The sequence below is a fragment of the Diadema antillarum genome, unplaced genomic scaffold (assembly GCF_040938485.1).
Source record: "Diadema antillarum isolate AM-2024a unplaced genomic scaffold, OU_Dant_1.0 seq00001531_RagTag, whole genome shotgun sequence".
Taxonomy (NCBI): Eukaryota; Metazoa; Echinodermata; class Echinoidea; order Diadematoida; family Diadematidae; genus Diadema; species Diadema antillarum.
In genome coordinates, this window is record NW_027272263.1 from 135,523 (window position 1) to 155,657 (window position 20,135).

At 36.1% G+C, this 20,135-nt stretch overlaps 1 protein-coding gene across 1 annotated transcript; it reads right to left on the reverse strand.

Annotated features, from left to right (window-relative positions):
* LOC139710423 (2-Hydroxyacid oxidase 1-like) lies at positions 1-14,035 on the reverse strand. Its single transcript, XM_071622340.1, has 8 exons — positions 13,890-14,035; positions 10,827-10,978; positions 9,984-10,242; positions 7,906-8,078; positions 7,302-7,393; positions 2,670-2,831; positions 1,852-1,921; positions 1-393 (listed from the first exon to the last, which is right to left on the reverse strand). The coding sequence occupies exons 1-8, from the start codon at positions 14,033-14,035 to the stop codon at positions 314-316; spliced, it is 1,134 nt and encodes a 377-aa protein (XP_071478441.1). The 3' UTR covers positions 1-313.
* Between the last annotated feature and the right edge of the window lie 6,100 nt (positions 14,036-20,135).

Consider the following 20,135-nt stretch of genomic DNA (forward strand, 5'->3'; position numbering starts at 1 on the left):
TCTAATTTCCAATTTTTGAATGCAATAAAGTGTAATATAAGAGATCAACTTGGCTGAAAGAGAAGACAGAAAAAAGAAAATGTGAATTAAAAAAAGTGTTTTTCTCAGTTGTTCCTCTCTTTGTTATTCTTATTCTCTTTCTTCTTTTTTTTTCTCTCTCTCTCTGGTCTAAAATATCTCTCACTTAGCAGTAAGTGTTACAATGTACAGAGTAGAGCTGCCATCATTATTAGCTCAATATCGAATGATAGGGATATCCAATTTACATTACTGAACTGTACATATTTAGTAAGCGAATGGATGTTTTTCCATTTTACAACCTATGTTTCGGAACGTGATAATATGACTCGTGAACGACAATATCGGATGGAATGGAGTTCACGTCTGAGCATCCTGGAGATAAGAAGATAAACAAAAATAACTTAAAAATGGAAGCAAGCAGCAAAATTAGAATTGACTGTTGAAACAGTTTAATTTGTCCTACTTTCATATTGTTACCGAAATCTGAATTGAAAAGTTTGACTGAAAAATAAACTTGGCTGATATTGAAAACATTAGACGATAGACAACATTGCCTGGTTTATAATATTGACGATGGATGCACGTAATCAACACTCCTTTCAATAGTCAAAGTAACTTAGGACACTTGTAATAAGCCTTAAAAGAACAGTTAAGTTAGAAGTCACGGCAAAAACGAAAAAGATAAATTAGCAAAAAAAGAATTCAAGAGATTTAGAAGCCATTTCCATAAATACGCAATTCATTTTTCGGCTTTTTTTTTTACTAACATTTTGGAGACTCCTTGTTTGGTCATACGCATGGCCACAAACCAAACTTGAGAATATAAAGGCATTTCATGAGACCATGTAATGGCAATGTTGTAGGATTTTTCATTTCGGAGTTATTCGTAACTGTATGTTATGAACCCTTTCTCTTCCAGTTATCAACAACGTCTCAGAAATAAGCTACATAAGCATTCAAATAGTGTTTATCAGTTTCATTTGTATCATCTCACGCTATGACCTATCTCTCTCCAAAGGCCCCAAAAATAGAATTCCCTTTCAAGATTTGTACTATTTCCCATCAAATCAGGATTAACAATGTCTCATACAGCGTGCAAGTGATCATTGTGGTTTCTTGTTTTCAACGTTCAAGGTTAGAGACATAATACCATGCCATTTCAACTGTACCCGTAAACAAGCAACATTATCCAAATCGTTCCGCTGTACCCACAGGTATAAATGATTATCCAGTAGGAAAATTATCATATAATTTCATTGTTTTCAGATTTTGCAATAACATCAGGGCATCGAAAAGAGTATAGCAGAACGCTGGCACGGTAAGTTCCTTTGGCATCACGTATAATAGGTATTATTCGATCTATATATAGGACCATGCAGGGCAGTTCCGTTCATTTGTTTGGAAACTGCATGGAAGAAAATGACAAGATGTGTGCAATGGATGTGCTAACAGTGGTATTTTTCTGTGTTTTGTAAACTCGGAACATTAGAATGATTTTTTTTTTAAATCTCTATACCACAGGGGCGGATCCAGAAGGAATGGAACGCGCCCCATCTTTAATTTGTTTATATTTTGGATAAAAGGAATAACAAGGACGAAAAAATAAAGGAGGGTGTACTGGGCTCGCGCCCCCCTTTAATTTTCTTTCTTTCTTTTTTTGAATAAGGTATGCCCCAGAAAATTGCGCTTAACCTTGTCACCTGATGAAACCCGGAAGTGGCACCTTGCTTTGCCCCCCCCCCCCCCCCCCCAGCTTATAAGGAATTCCTGGATTCGCCCCGGCCATCATAATCGATAACCTCATATAGGTAGCAGAATTGGGATACCTACCACATAATGCCATGGCGTAGTCCAGTTCCTGTTGTAGGATATCGAATACGTGCTGAACCCCAGATGACCCCTGTATAGGGGAGAAATGATGATATTCACACTCGGTTTTCAGAAAACGGTAGAGAGTTTTCTAGAGCACATTACCGCGTCATTAGGATCTCTTGACTTTTGTCTTTCGTAATCTTAAAGGCAAAACGCGCAAGAATGCCTGCTGTCTTTCATGATACCGGTTCGGTTTAGAGTCCTGTACATTATTTGTTATATCCGTGGACTGTCATGGCAGGTGTCACAAAGTTTAAGTCACGGATTCATTTTAGCTGGTAAATGACTATAAATCTGTTTGTCGTGTTTGTGGACTGTATATTTCATAAGATCTGCTCCAAATATACATAAAATGATATAATATGACAAAAAATTACAACAGAATACTGTAGATGTTCAATCAAATCCCCCGTAAAAGAAAATATTATTGCTGTTACAGTACACTCTAGTCCTCGGGACCAGCGGTTTTCTTTCTTTATATCTAAATTTCGTTTTAACCGAATAGTAAGATCTATAAAGATAAGTAGATCATCATTTTGGAGATTGAATTTTTACTCTGTTGTGACGAAATCTATGTTATAACCATGTGCGTTATAACGGGAGTGCGCTGCATTGGCTTTTAGTTTATTGGAGTTCTAAATGGGCAGGTGAGTTCATCTCTTTTAAACTGGTCAAAAGGATATACTTGTGTACAATACTCGAAGTACCATCAGTGACCGTGTATAAAAGTCAAACTACGTGTATATAAGTGGGATGGTAGATGATGTGAACTTTACCCTACACGTCAGTCCCCAAAGTATAGGTCTGCCAATAAACACTGCCTTGGCTCCTCTAGCCAGAGCCTTTAGTACGTCGGCTCCCGTCCTCACTCCACCATCCATGTAGACTTCCACGTTGCGACCACGGACAGCCTCCACCACCTCGGCCAGAGCGTCGATCTGGAAGACGGGGGTGGGGGGGGGGGGGTGGGGGAGGGGGACCATTCATGATAATGCACAAGGATTACTGAAAGATGAGGTAGAATGTTTTATTTTTGTTAAGGAATTCTAGACACTTTACACATTATAAGTAATGATTAATCGTCTCTGTCTGTTTGTTTTGCCAAATGTACCTATAAAAATCATGTAGAGATAAAGAGATAATACACTCAGCAAAAAAAGAAAGTAAGCACTTTTTCGAGTTCATCTTTCTCATAGACTATTTTGCTAATAATGGTGTTTTATACACCATGTTAAAGGTAATTCAATTGGCTATCAACCTAGTAGGTCAGTAAAAAGGAAAACTTGAGTGAACATATTGGTTTTTCTCTTCCAAGGCTCAAAAGTAAAAATTGCAAAAATGGACAAGCTGCACTCTTAAAACATCCGAGTGAGAACTGACCCGGAACTGGGTCTGTTGGGGTCACATCCCGTTCCGGGTCAGAAATGACAAGGAATAGGGTCAGATATGACCCCATTCAGAGTAAAAAGTTGTGTCAAGGTCGTCATGACCAAATTCCAAGTCATTTTTTACCCGGAACGGGGTGTGACCCCAACGGACCCAGTTCTGGGTCAGTTCTGACCCGGACTTTCTTAGAGTGTGTTATTCAGGCGTGTATGCTCTTCCATATAACAATGAGAACAAAAAACAAATTCAACACAATAAAAATGCAAATTAATTTGCAAATTGATTTGCAAAACTCAACCTATGATCACTATAATGTTTCTGTAACCCTCCAAAGATAGAGACAGACAAAAAATAATGGAAGAAATTGAAGAATCTTCTGTCAAATCCATAATCAAAAGACATAAGAGATAAGTAATGGTAACAAAGAAGGTTAAATTTGAAGCGTTACTCCAAATCAAGGAAATCTGAAAAATTTGTCTCATGCATTCTTAAATTCATTGATTAAAAAGTGAAATGAAGAAATTCTGTCGATTTTATCACTTTTGCGGCTCTCCCTTTGCCATTTAAAGTTTGAATTGATAGAAAATTCTGAAGTTCCATTTTCAGTTTCCCCACTATGTTTTTGTTTTAGAATATAATTTTTTTTTCAATTCATTTTATTTTCATACTTCTCATTTATGAACATTACAACAGAAACCAGACAAGTTCTTTTACCTTGTGAACAATGTGCAGAAAACAAACAATATACATGGTGATAACACAGTAATTACATGTAATGATAACTGGTCAAAATCGAAATCGAAATGGGGTTGATCAAAGAGAAGTATGACGGGACCTACATGAAAGCTAGCTTGTTTGGCTGTAAGCCCCGAGTAATCAGTGTTTGTGAAAAAGAAACGGAGAACGGATAGAAGACCAGAATGATGATGTAAGGTTGCCAAATTTTATGTAATAAAAAAGAAGAAGAAAAAGAAGTAGAAGAAAAACAAACAAACTATACATTAATATGAACTTACTGTGACCGAGCCATCATTATTATACAGCCTACTTTGGTGTATATACTATAAACTATTGTTGCATTAAAACTTTCACCAGGATATGATCAGTAAGACACAAAAAGTAACATGTACAACTATTAAGCCATTTGGTGCCTGCCGTCAAGCTCTGCATAGAAGGTTAGAGAGGGGCAGAGGGAAAGAGGAAGAGAGGGAAACGAAGTAGAGTGTGGAATTGCTAATGATGAATTCAGAGAGCCCCATGGCAAGACCCTAAATGGAATCTGTAACGTGTTGACAAAATGTTTGATTGGACAATAACATACCACAGTATTACATAAGACATTACGACTGTTCAGTGTCTGCAAAATATGCACTCAATAAAAACTCTTTTAATTTACGTTTAAAGGAATATAAAGACGAGCAGCTTGTTATTTCGGGGGAGAGGTCATTCCAGTATCTAGGGCCCGTATACATTATCGTTTTTTTAGCGAAAATTGTTCGAGTACGTGGAAGGTGAAATGCGTCACTTTGGCGGGTAGGATAATTATGAATCAAATAGTTTTTTCTGAACATGCTAGTAAAAACATCCGGTAACTCGTTGGCAGAAAATTTGTACATAAATATGCCGACGTTGTAACTGAACAGATCTGATATTTTCAGTATTTTATTTTTCAAAAATAAATCATTCGTGTGGGACAAATATCCGACATGGTTGATATTTCTGATGGCACGTTTTTGAATACGGAACAGTATATCAAGAAGATTTCTAGTTGCATTCCCCCACACAAGAATACCATAGTTAAGGTACGGAGTAATCAAAGTAGAATAAAGATTAAGCAGAATTTGACTTGGAAAAACACTCTTAAGTTTATTAAGAACACCCGTATTTTTAGAAAGAATATTACTTAAATAACTAACGTGGGATTTCCAAGATAAATCACTATCAATAAAAAGCCCTAAAAATTTTATACTACTGACTTGATTTAATTCAGTTTCATTAAACTTAATATGAAAAGGAAGGGTTTTAAGACTATTGCTAAAAAGCATACAATGAGTTTTATCAATATTAAGTGACAATTTGTTGGCGTATATCCAAGATTGCACAGATTTAAGTTCTTTATTCACTGTGTTAACAAGAGTATAAGGATCTCTGTGTGTAAAAAACAGATTGGAGTCGTCAGCAAAACATATAAAGGAAAGAATTGGCGAGGAACTAGGAAGATCGTTAATGTACAAAATGAACAATAGTGGGCCTAGTAAGGAGCCCTGTGGAACACCACATGAAATTAACTTTAACTGAGAATCACGGCCATTTATACTCACAAATTGTTTTCTGTTTGATAAATAATCTCGAAACCAGTCCAAAGCCTTCCCACGTATACCATAATGTCGTAGCTTGTAAATCAAAATATCGTGGTCAATTGTGTCGAAGGCCTTCGAAAAATCAAGAAAAACTCCAATAGTGTGGGAGACATCATCTATAGCATGAGCAACTTTATGGATAAAAGTGAGTAAGGCATGGGTCGTACTGTGGTTTTTCCTAAAACCAAACTGGGAGTTACAAAAAACTTCACACTTTTCGAGAAATTTGTGTGTGCGCGTATATACCAACCTTTCAAGAAGTTTTGAAAATGAAGTTAACAAAGATATAGGGCGATAATTTGTCACAGATTCTTTTTGTCCTTTTTTAAAAATTGGTACTACTTTAGCTATTTTCATTTTTTGTGGAACTATGCCAGTAGATAACGATAAATTAAAAATGTGTGTTAATGGTATAACTATTTCATTGATGATGTTTTTAAGGAGAAAATTGGTGATTCCATCACATCCAGAGCTTTTCTTAGTGTTCAAGTTTTGCACGATATCTTTGATTTCTTCTTCAATGACAGGTTCAAAAAAAAGAGACTGCTGATTCTGGTCTTTTAGAAAGTAATAAAAATCAGTATTTGAATGCGGAATACTGCTGGCAAGATTAGGTCCTATGCTTACAAAGTATTCATTGAATACTTCTGCCACATCAGCTTCATCTTCAATGTACTTATCATTATTAATAATATGCCTAGGTGGTTCGATGTTATTTTTAGTGTTCAGCGCTTCATTTATCACCTTCCACGTACTCTTGATGTCATTTTTATGCTTGATAAATTGCTTTGAAAAATGCATTCGTTTGGCTAAACGTATGGATGATGTAAGAACGTTGCGATAATGCACATACCGAGACCGAGTTCGACTGTTAGGATCACTTCGGTATTTGTAGAAAAGAGCATTTTTACGGTTAATAGACCTCAGGAGAGATTTCGTAATCCATGGTTTCTTTGGAACCATAAAGAGAAACGAGGGAACGGAAACTTATTTCTGCCTTTTTATTCATGTCTCTCATTACGTTGAATTGGTTTTTTGGTATCATTGTTACCGTGGAGGGTATTTGCAAATGAATTTCAATATGTCAATTTCTACGATTTTTACTTTTCTGCCTTAGAGGACAAAAATGTGTTCACTCATCCGTAAAGTTTACCTTTGTATAAACCTTCCACGTTGATAGCCAATTAGATAATCTTTAATGTGGTACAATGATTTTCATCGAGATCTTCTATGAAATATATTAACTGGAAAAAAATTACTTTCTTTTTTTGCTGAGTGTAGATAGATAGATAAGGATAGAGTCAAGGAGAGATATAAAGATAGAGAGGGAGATAGAGGTAGAGATAGAGATAGTGGTAAAGATAGATATGGAGAGAGAGAGAGAGAGAGAGAGATAAAGATAGAAATACAGAGACAGAGATATATAGAGATAGATATAGAAATAGAGATAGAGATAAAGACAGACATCGAGATTTGGATAAAAATATAGAGACAGATATGAAAATATAGAGACAGAGATAGAGATAGGGATTAGAGATAGAAATAGAGATAGAGATAGGGATTAGAGATAGAGATAGAGAAAGAGAGAGAAATAGGGATACGGAGATAGAGAGAGAGAGAGAGAGAGGGGGGGGGGGGGATGTATCGCATCTCTTGCTTTACCGGAGCGGGTACACCATCCAGCTGCCTACCACCGTGAGCGGACACCAAGATACCGTCCACCCCAGCATCAGCCGCCTGTCTAGCTGCCTCGGCTGTTGGATGAAATGATTTAGAGCATTTATGAACTATATATATATATATATATATATATATATATGATCAATGATGATCGGGCAATGAGTTGATAGATTAGGTCATATCAGTAAGTTTACTATAATGATAACGGTCTCCTCCACATGTACCTTATATAATAAGGTATGATATAATATGCGTTCTCGTAAATTATGTACACGTTATTATTTTCTTCTACGTAGGCCTACTCTTTAAGTGCTCTTTAAATTTTGTTAAGTTCTCTTATTTACATTTGATGAGAAAGTTGTTGATTTCATATAATGCTTACTTTGCACTAGTGAAAAAAATAAAAAGAAACTAAAACTGGACTGAGCTGGAGTAAAATTTTAGCTGCAAGCATTAACATGGCTCCTTTTCATGGATATGTGTAGTGCAGCATAATTATTGCAATAAGAAAAAAAGAAGTGGCATCGCTACGCAGCAGTTATAATTTCACTTTTAAAAAAAGGGAAAAAAAGAAAAAAAATCCTACCTGTTAGAATTCCCTTGCACACAATTGGGAGCGTGGACAACCTGCGGAACCATTTGACGTCATCCCAGGTGAGACTAGGGTCAAATTGGTTCCTATGGTAACGGACGATACCACGAGCACCTTGCTTACGAGCCTCCTTGAACTCGGGTAAGCCAATATCAATATTACTATACCTGAAAAATAAGAGCGAACACATTTAAGAAAATAACGAAACATTACAGAGACTACTCTTGGTCGCATTTGAATAGTAAAATATTATTAATATATGAAAATAATAGTGAAAAAAATAGCGAATGCGTAAGTTGTTAAGATGTTTGGATATTTTGATCGTCAGATATTGTAGATGTATTGATCATCCTCTAAGTGCTAGATATAGAAGAACACGTAAGTAATTAAGTGTTTTGGGCTTATTTATAAACATTCACTCTGCCATCATATTGAGTTGGAAGATTTCTAAACTTTCTATTTTTTCTAAAATTTCTATTCCTGAAATCAAGGCTGTTTGATAGGATCTAGTTGAGTTCGAGGTGAAATCACACTATCATTGTGGAAATTCAAAACTCTCATTAAGATCTTTTTTGAGGCAATATCCTATATATCAGATTTGCTTTATTTCTAGTTGTTTGGGGTTTTTTTTCTCCTCCTGTAAAAATGACAGCCTTTTATTACAATTTCTTTAATCCGAAAAGGGAAATATTATGTTTCGTAATTCTGAGAGTTAACTTTGTAGGAAAGACGCGTATTTACATTTTCGAATTAATAAACCTCATTTTTCATTTTTGGGATAAACAAACCGTCGGATTTACAGGCGTTATTTCATTTGTCTATTTAGTTTTATTTATTTATTTGTTCATTACTTTATCTATCTATCGATCTATAAGTATTTGTTTTGCTGTGATTTTGGTAAGATATATTAGATTAGTAAATAAATTTAGGGTTTCAGTGATAGGGATATTCGAGAAAGTATATCCCTGATTAAAAGGAGGGTTGAAAAGGGAGTCATTAAATTCTTCAAGCAGAGTTTGCTATATTCTGGTCAGACAATTTCCAAGCATAATTATCATGATCAAAATCCAAATACTAAAATGATTTTCTTTATGTATCTCTTTACCTGGGGCCATCTTCCTCGTCAAGCTTAGCTTATGATGATGGTCCCCTGCATTTCATTTTTATCATTTCCTATTGCTTCCTTTCATATATGATATTCGTTCTTGAAAAAAAAAGAAAATGTATGTAAGATCCAAACGTTACGAATATTAGCTGTGTAAATGACTATGTAAGTATTTTGTTGATTTGTTGATTTGTATTGATTTTGAAATGCAGAAATAAAAACTGAACTGAACTGAACTGAACTGAACTGAACTGAGCACTGTGGAATTTTCATAGTTCAGTGGGAATAAGAATAAAATATTGCTCGAAAACACTGTTAATAGGAAGGAGGAAAAGAGTGAGACTCAAAGAAGTAAAGTAAATGACTTCCTTTAGAATTAGGAAACCGTAATGTTTTTATCAGCCACCTGCATTATCCTCTATAGTATCACCTTTGATATACATGTATTTCACTAGGACATATTATAATTCAGACATGCATTGTATGTGAGTCTATACGGATTTATTTTATAGTGTACATCATTGCATTGTCTTTCTATCCCTTTATACAGCGGCCTCAACATTTACGGCTTTTAGGTTATCACGTAAATATTCCAGATTATTACAACACGACACAGCAGCTCTCACCGTTACATTTACCCGGAGAAGAATTATCATACCAATCTCAGTTGCAAGTCGTATTCCATTTTTTTTTTCTGCAGAAATCATCTTGTCAACACTAAATTTTGTAATTCTAGATTTCATTGCATTATCTTATTATATTATAAAGGAAAGAAATAAACAAGTGATTATGAGTCTAATGATAAACAAGCCGTCCCTCATTTTGTCAACTGTCTTTTGAAATTTGGCCACAAAGAGCTCAAACATTTGGGGTCGCCATTTGAAATGCAGTAAAAAGAATAATACGCCATAAAAAGTTTAAAGTGGTTTTAAATGGTTTAAAGGGTTAAAATATATCAAGCTTATACTTTTGCTGCTCCTCGTTGAAGAGCTCGAAGTCCCTGTCGTAACCAGAATCCAGCCCCGACATTGGAGAGTCGACAGTAAAAACAATGGCCTTGTGGCCTGCTACTTCTGCGGTGCGGATGATATGTTCGACAATGCGCCGGTCTTTGAACAGGTAAGTTTGCATCCAACGTAATCCATCTGGCGCGGAGGCGGCGACGTCGGGTATGGTTTTATTCGAATAACAACTCTGTATCATAACCGTGTTTGCAGCGGCCACACCTTGCATATTGGAATCGAATGGATAATGATTTAAGTAAGCATGATCATTTCAGCAAGTCTATTGGTGCATGACAGAGTTAGACATTGTTAGAAGCATGTCTTTGGATTCTTAATTTGTCTATCTAGCCATACTCGTTGGATGTTTGTGTGTATATGTATAATATATATTCGCCATTAATAGCACATTTTTCAACCAAACGCACTCAATCGACAGTATTGTCTGCGTCTCATTCTGATTCACAAATCTGCCAGGAGCTCATTTTTCTAGAAATATTGGGTGCCTTTTGTATTCATTGATTCTTTCATCAACATTCATATACTTGCATATATGTGTTTGACATGACGATTTTTATTCCCCTCTATGCTATGTTAAAAATTATGAAAAACTATGTCATAATATGATATTATAGACTCTTTTATAGCCAGCCCTTTGTCAGTGATTTTAACTACTCTGAATGATTTTAACATCAGTCAACAAATAAAACTTTTTAATACTTGCTTTCAAATTGACCAGTGCACATATTATTTATGTTTAAGAGCTTAATAGATTCCCGAGTACTTATACAAGACAAAGTTTGACAAACCTTTAGCTGTTGCAATCTCGGCATCTTTGTGAGCGAGGGAATGGATCGCAGTGGGTGAAGCTCCAATGGGAATACTGATTGGTTGACCAAGCACTGTGGTTGACAGGCAACGTCTGGACACATCAGACAGCGTACGTGGCAGAAATCGATACCTATAAGAGAAAAAAAAATAGACAACGGATACTCTGGTGAATTTACTCCATCTTCTCCTTTTTGGGAAACTTCGCTGATTATATGACGTCAGGCGCATAGCTAAGAGGTAGATTAGAGGAGCACGCGACCCCAATATAATGAGGCTTTCACTGATATACATTGTAAATTCCATCACCGTGTGCCATTAGCTGCTGTGCACGTGTTCATTATTATATTTGAAAAAAAAATATTAAAAGGCTAGAATGAAAACAATGAAAACAAAGTTTAGGTTACTAAAAATATAATGTAAGGTTTACTAACATGTCAGAGATTCTTGCTAATAAAACAATTTTCTCTCTCCAGCAGAAATGATAATCCCTCGTCCATATGGGTCACGTAATGAAGATTGATACTTTCAACAAGGGACCGAATGATCCGAAATGATGTGGCTCAAGACTGTCTATATCAAAATTACCATTTATTCTCGGCCTATCTCCTTGTAGAGAACAACTTATCCAGGCATGAAATGCTGTTGGTGGATTATCCATTTATTCATTTTTTTTTTCTGAACATGACTTGTGAAAATGTTACACAGTGACGCTTAAAGGTCCTGTTTACCTTTGGGAACAGTGATTTAAAAAATTTTCAAGAAATGACATTTTGAATGCATATGTGTAGGTCTGCTGTACCACAAAACATCCTATCATATAAAATTTTCGCGATAAAGCCTAAAATATAAGGAGATGTCTGTATTTTTCTATAGATAAACCATAACTGCAGACGGTAAATAGTCTGGAAACATCTTCATTATAACTATTGTTCACATTTTGTATATTTAATAATATTTAACATCGTTTTTACCACTTCAAATTTTTACAGTGGTTGTTTCTATCCCTAACTCACATCTTAGAACTATTTTAAAGCACCAATGCTGGGTTATTGTATCATCTGTAAATGGTAAACTATGCCTTTAACACTAAAATCAAATCTATGAAAGCAGAGTGAAGATATTGTTCTCAAGTAATCATAGGGTTTATCAGATAATTTTATCAAATTCATCTTATGCATATAATGTGGCCGTGCATCACAAAACCAACAAAATGTCGCGCCCCTTGATTTCACGAGAGCACTCAAAAAGAGTGAAATGAATTTAACCGAGTAAGCCTAAATTCTCAGTCTTATGTATTTTCTGAAAGACCTATTCTTCTTCTATATCATGTGTATATAAGTCGTAGGTTTGGGATCATAAAATGAATGGAAAAGTGGGTATTCCGCAGTTTTTCTACAACCCTTTATGGTAGCGTATATCTGTGATCAGGTATATCTCAGAGGCTCTTTTAATTAAAAAAACAAAATCCTTTGCACACTCTTGGATAATGCTACCGCTTTAGAAGTTGTCTTTATATTATGGACAGAATTTGTTTATGCAGCATGCTTACTTTCAGCTTAATATAACAATCACTTCATTGTTGTTGCTCCTGTGGTTTACATCCTTTTTGTTGTTGTTGTTTTTTTGTTGTTTTTTTGTCTCATTCATTACACAGCTAGTACGGCTTGGTAAAGGTTAAGCGTTTAAATAGATCCTGTACTTCAGAGCCTCTTTTCTCAGTTCAAACATTTCCAGAGTATGTGCTTTCTTTCAAAGATTTAGTTCTGTAGGTTAGGAGAGTCCACTTGAATTGAGTTATACATCATTTTGAAGCTTGAATATAGTCTGCTCTTTCAGAATCTGCCCTTAACAAAAAAAAAAAAAAAAAATCATACCTGGCGCCTTTTTGTTGGTTTACATATAATGCAGGGTAACATATAATAATGATGTATGAGATTCTCCCTATGCAAATATGCAACAAGAGAAAGAGAGAGGGAAGTGGGCAAAGCTCACAATAATTCATTTTGTACCTTGCCCAACCAACTGAAATTGTGCTAAAAGTACGAAGAGTCTTCATGGGAAAAACAAACTCTGTTATGTTTATAGTAATATTTTATGGCTCCATTCTTATTAAGGAGAATATTGTTTGACCATAGTTATCATTAACAAAGCTTGGATCAGGTCGAATATAGTCCCAATCTGGGGACTGAATAATGACAGTCACGATGATCATAAATCAAGTCTGTGTGCTTGCATTGAATGTCTCCCTGCTAGAAATTTGTTGGTTTTAGTGTCGGATAAAGAAAATAGACACAACGTGATAAGGGAAATGAACAGAAATTTAACAATTACAAAAATGAATACACACAAAAGAGTAAAAATCAAATGATTAGCTTGCACTAGCCACAATGTACCATAAGTGCCATCCTATATACGGAAGTCGTGACAATGCCGAATGGGATCGATGCAGGCAATCAATGAGGAATGTATAATGTGTTTGAATGGATCAAAAGTTTATGGACCATACATACTACCGGATAAAATTAATACTGGATCCTAAATCTTTACCTATACCTATTCAGTTTCTCTGTTTATTTCAATGAAATAAATTTCATTGTTTACAGGTAGATGGCACTTGTATGATAGATACATACGACGAACCTATTAATGATCCCTAAAACAATTAATGTATACCTAATTTGCTAACACAGCAATAACCCTTGGTAATCCGGAGTTCAACCAAACCTAGCTAATGTACCAGTTTAAATTGTGCTGCTTAAATCAATTTCATGGTTTAGAGGTAGATTGTATGCTTACATAAATGTAAGAGCATTTACATGATCCCTAATACAATTGTATCTACCTAACCCGACAACAATAGTCCTGTGTAATCCGGGGTTACACCAAACCTAGCTAGTGTACTGGCCATTATGGAAATATCCTTGGTTTGGATTGTATTCAAAATAAACAGGCACGTATAAAGGGGTCCTACAGGTTGGCGGAAAGGTACCTTCCTGAACGATATGTTCCAACGCCAGGGTAGCTGAAACGTATTCACCTACCTACTGAAGGCTGCGAGACTGTCTCGGTACGTCTGTCTTGATAAGCTGGGGTACGTGTAATAACTCAAATATGGCTCCGGTAACAATTTTTCTGCCATGACCTGATAGTCATGGACGCTTCGTAATCCATCTGCGCTACTGGCCATCTTTTAATTGGCAAAAAATCGATGTTTCTTTATGATAAGGGAAGAGAAGGTATAGCACAAAATCCGAGGTGCACTCGCAATGGCAATCAGGAGGAAACTGGTCACGTAATCAGTGCTCGTATAGGTGTTAAAGTAGGGACACATATCAATTACTATGACACATTTTGGAGGCGTAAAATGCAAAGCAATGTTTGAGAATGGCCGCGTTCTATTAATTGGAATTATAAAAAAAAAAAAAAAATAAGGCAGCGCGGGAAAAGGAAAAGGCCTACATGAGCACACGTGAGTGTCGGGAAACTGTATTCTCTAGATAACAAGCGGAAATCATAGCTCTATGTCTGTGTGATTGTTGTTGTTGCTATCCTAACATTGTTTCGGAAACTAAACTTCTAGGACCAAAGGCGCCGGAAGCGGAGTGTAAAGGGGATGGGCAAAGGGGCAACTATCAATTTCATAACTGAAAAAAAAAATGCGCAGTTTTCGCCCCTAACGGGGCACTTGCACTTATCATGATTATAAGTGAATTTAATAATAAATGTAGATGGTAGCCTCGCGTCCTTCGACGAATGTGCCCCCTGAAACATACTTCAATTTCAGTTTCAGTTTAGTTTATTTTGTACCAAGCATTAAAAATGTACAGAGCATACAATAAAACATGAAAGTACAAAATGAGATACAAAAAGAGAAAAATTCATACGACATACAACACACAATTAGAAATAATGTGGCGGTATGGCTACATACAAAGACAATGCCATTGGTGGGGGAAGCAGCAAGAAAGGAAAAAGCCCTTGTGAGTAGCTGACCCATATACTGTAACACACATACCTTTGACAGATTTTAAAAATGTCAATTAAGTTGACAAAACGGAACAAGTCAAGACAATGGAATAATTACAAAACAAAATTACGGAGGTACGGACGATAACAACACAGAAAACAGCAACAACAAAAATACGCCTTGAATTAGCTATGCTTGTAATCTTCCATTAATTCTTTTTTATATTTAATTTTGAAATTGTTTAAGATTTTGATGCTTTAATTTCTCTAGGGATAGAATACCATGTATTAAGGCCCTGATATACAGTATAACTGGATTTTTAAAAAATGAGGTGCGCATGTGATATAGATGATACTTTGCAGAATTTCTTGTTCCGTAATTATGGATAGTGCTGTTCAGCGAAAAATAATCTAAAAGGGATTCTGGAAGTAACTTCTTATGACATAAGTACATAAAAAATTAATTAATGCCCAACCGTAAAAGATGAATATCATAAAATTGCAGCATCTTATACAAATGAAAGATTGGTTTTGAATGGGCAAGGTATGGAGCATGGTGTACGATACGTATTGCACGTTTTTGTAAGACACAAACTCTATTCAACTGGGTTTTTGATGCATTGCCCCAAATTATATCCCCGTATATGACAAATGTGGTAAAACAATTGAGTTATAAATCATTTTCAAAAATGCTTTAGGCATTGACTCTAATTTATACATAACACCAATATTCTTTGCCAACACATTACAAAGGTTATTTACATGAGCATTCCAGGTAAAATTCTCATCAAGTAGCTTTTAATCCTAAAAACTTCAATGCCGACATACGTTTTACCTGAGAGGCACAGATATTGACAGAAAAAATTGCAATATCACATTTTCTCTTGGTAAAGAACATATAATTAGTTTTGTGATCATCAATTGTAGGTTTATTTGCATGAATAAAACTACTTTGTCATCAGAGTAAGTTCTTAGTTCAAAATGATTTGTAACTCTTATTCTTGTGAGGAAAAAAATATGCTCATGTCATCAGCAAAAAGAATAAGATTTAAAATTTCAGAAACATTAAAAATGCCATTAATATACAACAAAAATAGCAGAGGTCCCAAAGTAGAGGCCTGGGCACTCCACATCTTATGCTTAGAAAAATCGATTTATCATTACAGATTGTTACATATTGTTGACGCTTACACTAAAAAAAACAATTTGAGCAATTATAATTGTAATCCTCTAATTCCATATGCTTATAATATATGTACCAATATACTATGATCAAGCGTGTCGAACGCCTTACTTAAATCAAGAAATACACTAATCATAATACCTATATTCCTTATTCTCGATTGCAGTTACAACTTCATGCACAAAATTCATCATTGCAGATGATGTGGAGTGCCCCGGCCTAAAACCATTGCACTGTGTAAACCCTTTCATTTTCCTTTTCTTCTAAGCTTTCTAGCAATATAAAAATATTTTTCATTGCTCGGACACAGCGATCACGTTTAAGCTGTTAATAAATACATTGGCTCACCAATGCATGCTGGTGCTGATCTAGCCTATGCACGCAACGCACCCAGCGGGTCATTCGCATTATGAAATCATAAAGGTATGAATGGCCAAACCGAAGATGGTGAACGAGTAACACTTTAGAGACGTCAGACCATGAATATTTCCAACAGAAGAATAATGTGTAGGCCTACTCGTTTATTAAGATAATATTACTTTCTCAGAAATGAAAACTCTGAGCACTCGCTCAGACGCTTCACTCTCTTGCGCATATTAGATGTAAATGTTTCTGAATGAACATGGATGGAAAATACCACTTTGGGGGATTTGACATTGATAGAGTAATTGTTAAAGTAATAGAAATATGACTTCAACAATAATGTAATATTGACAGTGAGAGTAAGTGCCAAAACAAAGGAGAGAAAAGAGACAAAAGAAAGAAACTTATGCCAAAATAATTCATCATACAGTGCCCATCAGTCACGAAGTGATATAGATACAGTAAAAGCACTTATACAGGGCTGGCCTATTGGATAATATGCTCACACCACTTGTGGCATATACATGTAGCCTACATACGATCACGAGAACACGAGAAACGAAAATTTGCAACGATTCTGAGCTCTCGCTCCCATCGTTCGCGCATATGAATGTGTATAAATGTTTCTGAAAGGATTGCATGACACGGACGTTGATTTGTATTGATTTATGATACCATCAATATCACTTTTGCAGTGAAACGAATATCTAGGAACATTCCATAATAAATATTTTTCTTCTATTTTTCTTCAGATTACTTGGGAACGTCCACAAAAAAAAAAAACTCCTTCCAAACTGATATTCCTCAGATGACCTCATTTGTCAATCAATGCTAAAGTACTGAAATGTTTAACAAAAGACATTGGAATGCACCTTCCCCTCAAGTCAACATAACTTGCATGTTCCCTTGCTATGATTTTTGTTAGTCACATTAATATCACAGAAACATGCAAGTTCTGCTGAGTCGAGGGGAAGGTGCATTCCAATGTCTTTTGTTAAACATTTCACTACTTTAGCAATGACTGACAGATGAGGACACACGTCTGAGGAATATTGGTTTTGGAAGGATTTTTTTATGGGCGTTCCCAAGTAATCTGAAGAAAAATAGAAGAAAATTCGTTAAAAATATATGGAATGACTTCTAGATATTCGTTTCACCTCAAAAGCGATGTCGAGGGTATCATAAATCAACACAAATCAACATACATTTTGATTTCAGGGGCCCTTTAAAAGAAAAATAGATCACCTTTAATTTCGTATAGGTACATAGCATTGATTTTTATGAAAGTCAGTGATGAAAAAAAAATGAATTTAAAAGTTTTTGTTTTCTTTTTTGTTGAGTATATATATATATATATACGCACACACACACACACACACACATATTTTGATTACCAACTGTCTCACGCTCACGTGGTACACCTTTCTCAACCATGTCGCATGTGGTGGTACAAGTATCGTTGGTTGGCGCGGGGTAAATGCTAAATCGCACTATATCAACTTCTCCCTTTTCCTCTGGAAACTGGGACTATACGATCATTGGTACGGGGTACGTTAACAGCACTCCCGTTATAACGAACACGGTTATAACGAAGTTCTGGTTACACCGACGTAAAAATTCAGGTCGCAACATTATCCACTCTGTATTTTTATTGTTTATTTGTTCGTGTATAACAAAATTTTCATATAACGAAAGAAAACTACCGGTACGTAGTCGAGCTTCTTGACTCTTTGCTCATTAACGGTGATTCATTGTACGCTACAAGCCGTAAGAGGGCGTCTCACCCGAGGATTGCGAAACGCCCGAGACCAATCGCATGATAATGCGATGAGCGAGTTGGGCGCTCAGACTGGACTAATGGATGGTAATCAGAAAATTTTCATTCTTAACTTGGATTGTGACCCTATCTAACAAATAATTTGTTCCAGACAATGACTAACATAAAAATCAGAACAATATAAATCTCAAGGAAATCAAACATTATTTTTAGATAATGCATTTAATATAATGTCTCGTATTGGATGTCTCCGCAAGGAAGCTCATACATTGTAATTAATATCTCCAAAAGGGAGCTTATAAATACAGATTTTAATTATTACGGTAATATTATTCAGCAACAAAAATAAAAGTCATGACACAAGAAAGGGCTCATAATACATGAATACTTAGAGGTAAAAAGTTACGGTGATGGATTACCTCACTCTTATCACCGAAACACAAATACCTTCCACATGCGTGTACTGCATCCTCGAACACATACACACACATACAACCACACATTAACATATATCACAGATAAGCAAAGAGTGATATTAGAATGCCTAAAGATTTAGTTTTACCGAAAAAAGAAATATACATACAAAATAGAGAACAATAAAATAGTTTTAATTGATTCGAGGTAGAATAAAATATATGTAATCGATAGCATCAAACCAAATCGGTTCCAACAAATTTCTTACAATATTATCCATATACATTTTTTGTAAAGTCCTCACAGGAAGGAAGGGTTAGAGGCTGCATAGATAGCGTTAGGCTGAGACTATACATGTGTGATTGTAAACACGATTTCACAAGAACATAGATTCTTACGTTGTGATATTTTAATTAGCCTTATATGTAATACATGAAATATGTAATTTACTAGCATCTTTTACTTGCACATGCTTCACGTTTTAATTGTACATTTTGGTATAACAAATGCACCATTACCATAGGCGCCGGAAGTGGGGGGGGGGGGGGGGGCAGGGGGGGGGGGGGGGGGGGGGCGCGGCCGCCCCTCCCCCCCCCCCCCCCCCATCCAAAAAGTGGGGGGGGGGCAAAACGCATTTTTGCCTCCCCAAAAAGCCCCCCCCCAAAAAAAAAATAATAATAATAATAATAATGATAATAATAATGATAATAAAAATAAATGAATAAACAAAGAAAATAAAATAAATATGTATATATATGAATAAAAGGGAAAAATATGGCTACAAACGGCAGCTTTTTGACTGTAAAATGTCAAAATTTTCAAGCTCGCTCGCTTCGCTCGCTCGCATCCAGCAGTTGAGCCCGGGGCTCCTCCCCCTTAATTTCTAAAGCGAAAAACATAGCTACGACGGCAGTTGTTGGACTCTAGCATGTCAAAATTTTCAAGCTCGCTCGCTTCGCTCGCTCGCATTGAATCGTTATGCCATTCTCCTAATGTTGCTGACAGTAATTGCCAGTAGTTGCGCCCGATGCCCCCACCCCTTAATTTCCAAAGCGAAAGATAAATATAGCTACAAACGGGAGTTTGGGGACTGTAAAATGTCAAAATTTTCAAGCTCGCTCGCTCCGCTCGCTCGCATTGAATCGTTATGCCACTCTCCTAATGTTGCTGCCAGTAATTGCCAGCAGTTGCGTCCGATGCACCCCCCCCCTTAATTTCCAAAGCGAAAGATATAACTACAAACGGGAGTTTTTGGACTGTAAAATGTCAAAATTCTCAAGCTCGCTCGCTTTTGCTCGCTCGCATTGAATCGTTATGCCACTCTCCTAATGTTGCTGCCAGTAATTGCCAGCAGTTGCGTCCGATGCCCCCCCCCCCTTAATTTCCAAAGCGAAAGATATAACTACAAACGGCAGTTTTTGGACTGTAAAATGTCAAAATTCTCAAGCTCGCTCGCTTTTGCTCGCTCGCATTGAATCGTTATGCCATTCTCCTAATGTTGCTGCCAATAATTGCCAGCAGTTGCGCCCGATGCGCCCCCAGTTATTTCAAAGCGAAATATGTAGCTACAATTAAAACTCCAGT

What these genes read in the sequence shown, in the direction of transcription:
- LOC139710423 (XM_071622340.1), bottom strand. Translation starts at nt 14,035, where the DNA reads ATGGCCAGTAGCGCAGATGGATTACGAAGCGTCCATGACTATCAGGTC. An exon ending in AGTCTCGCAGCCTTCAGTAG is followed by an intron (nt 10,979 to 13,889) that starts GTAGGTGAATAC and finishes TTTCTCTTATAG; the next exon opens with GTATCGATTTCTGCCACGTA. An exon ending in TTTGGGGACTGACGTGTAGG is followed by an intron (nt 1,922 to 2,669) that starts GTAAAGTTCACA and finishes TCCCCTATACAG; the next exon opens with GGGTCATCTGGGGTTCAGCA.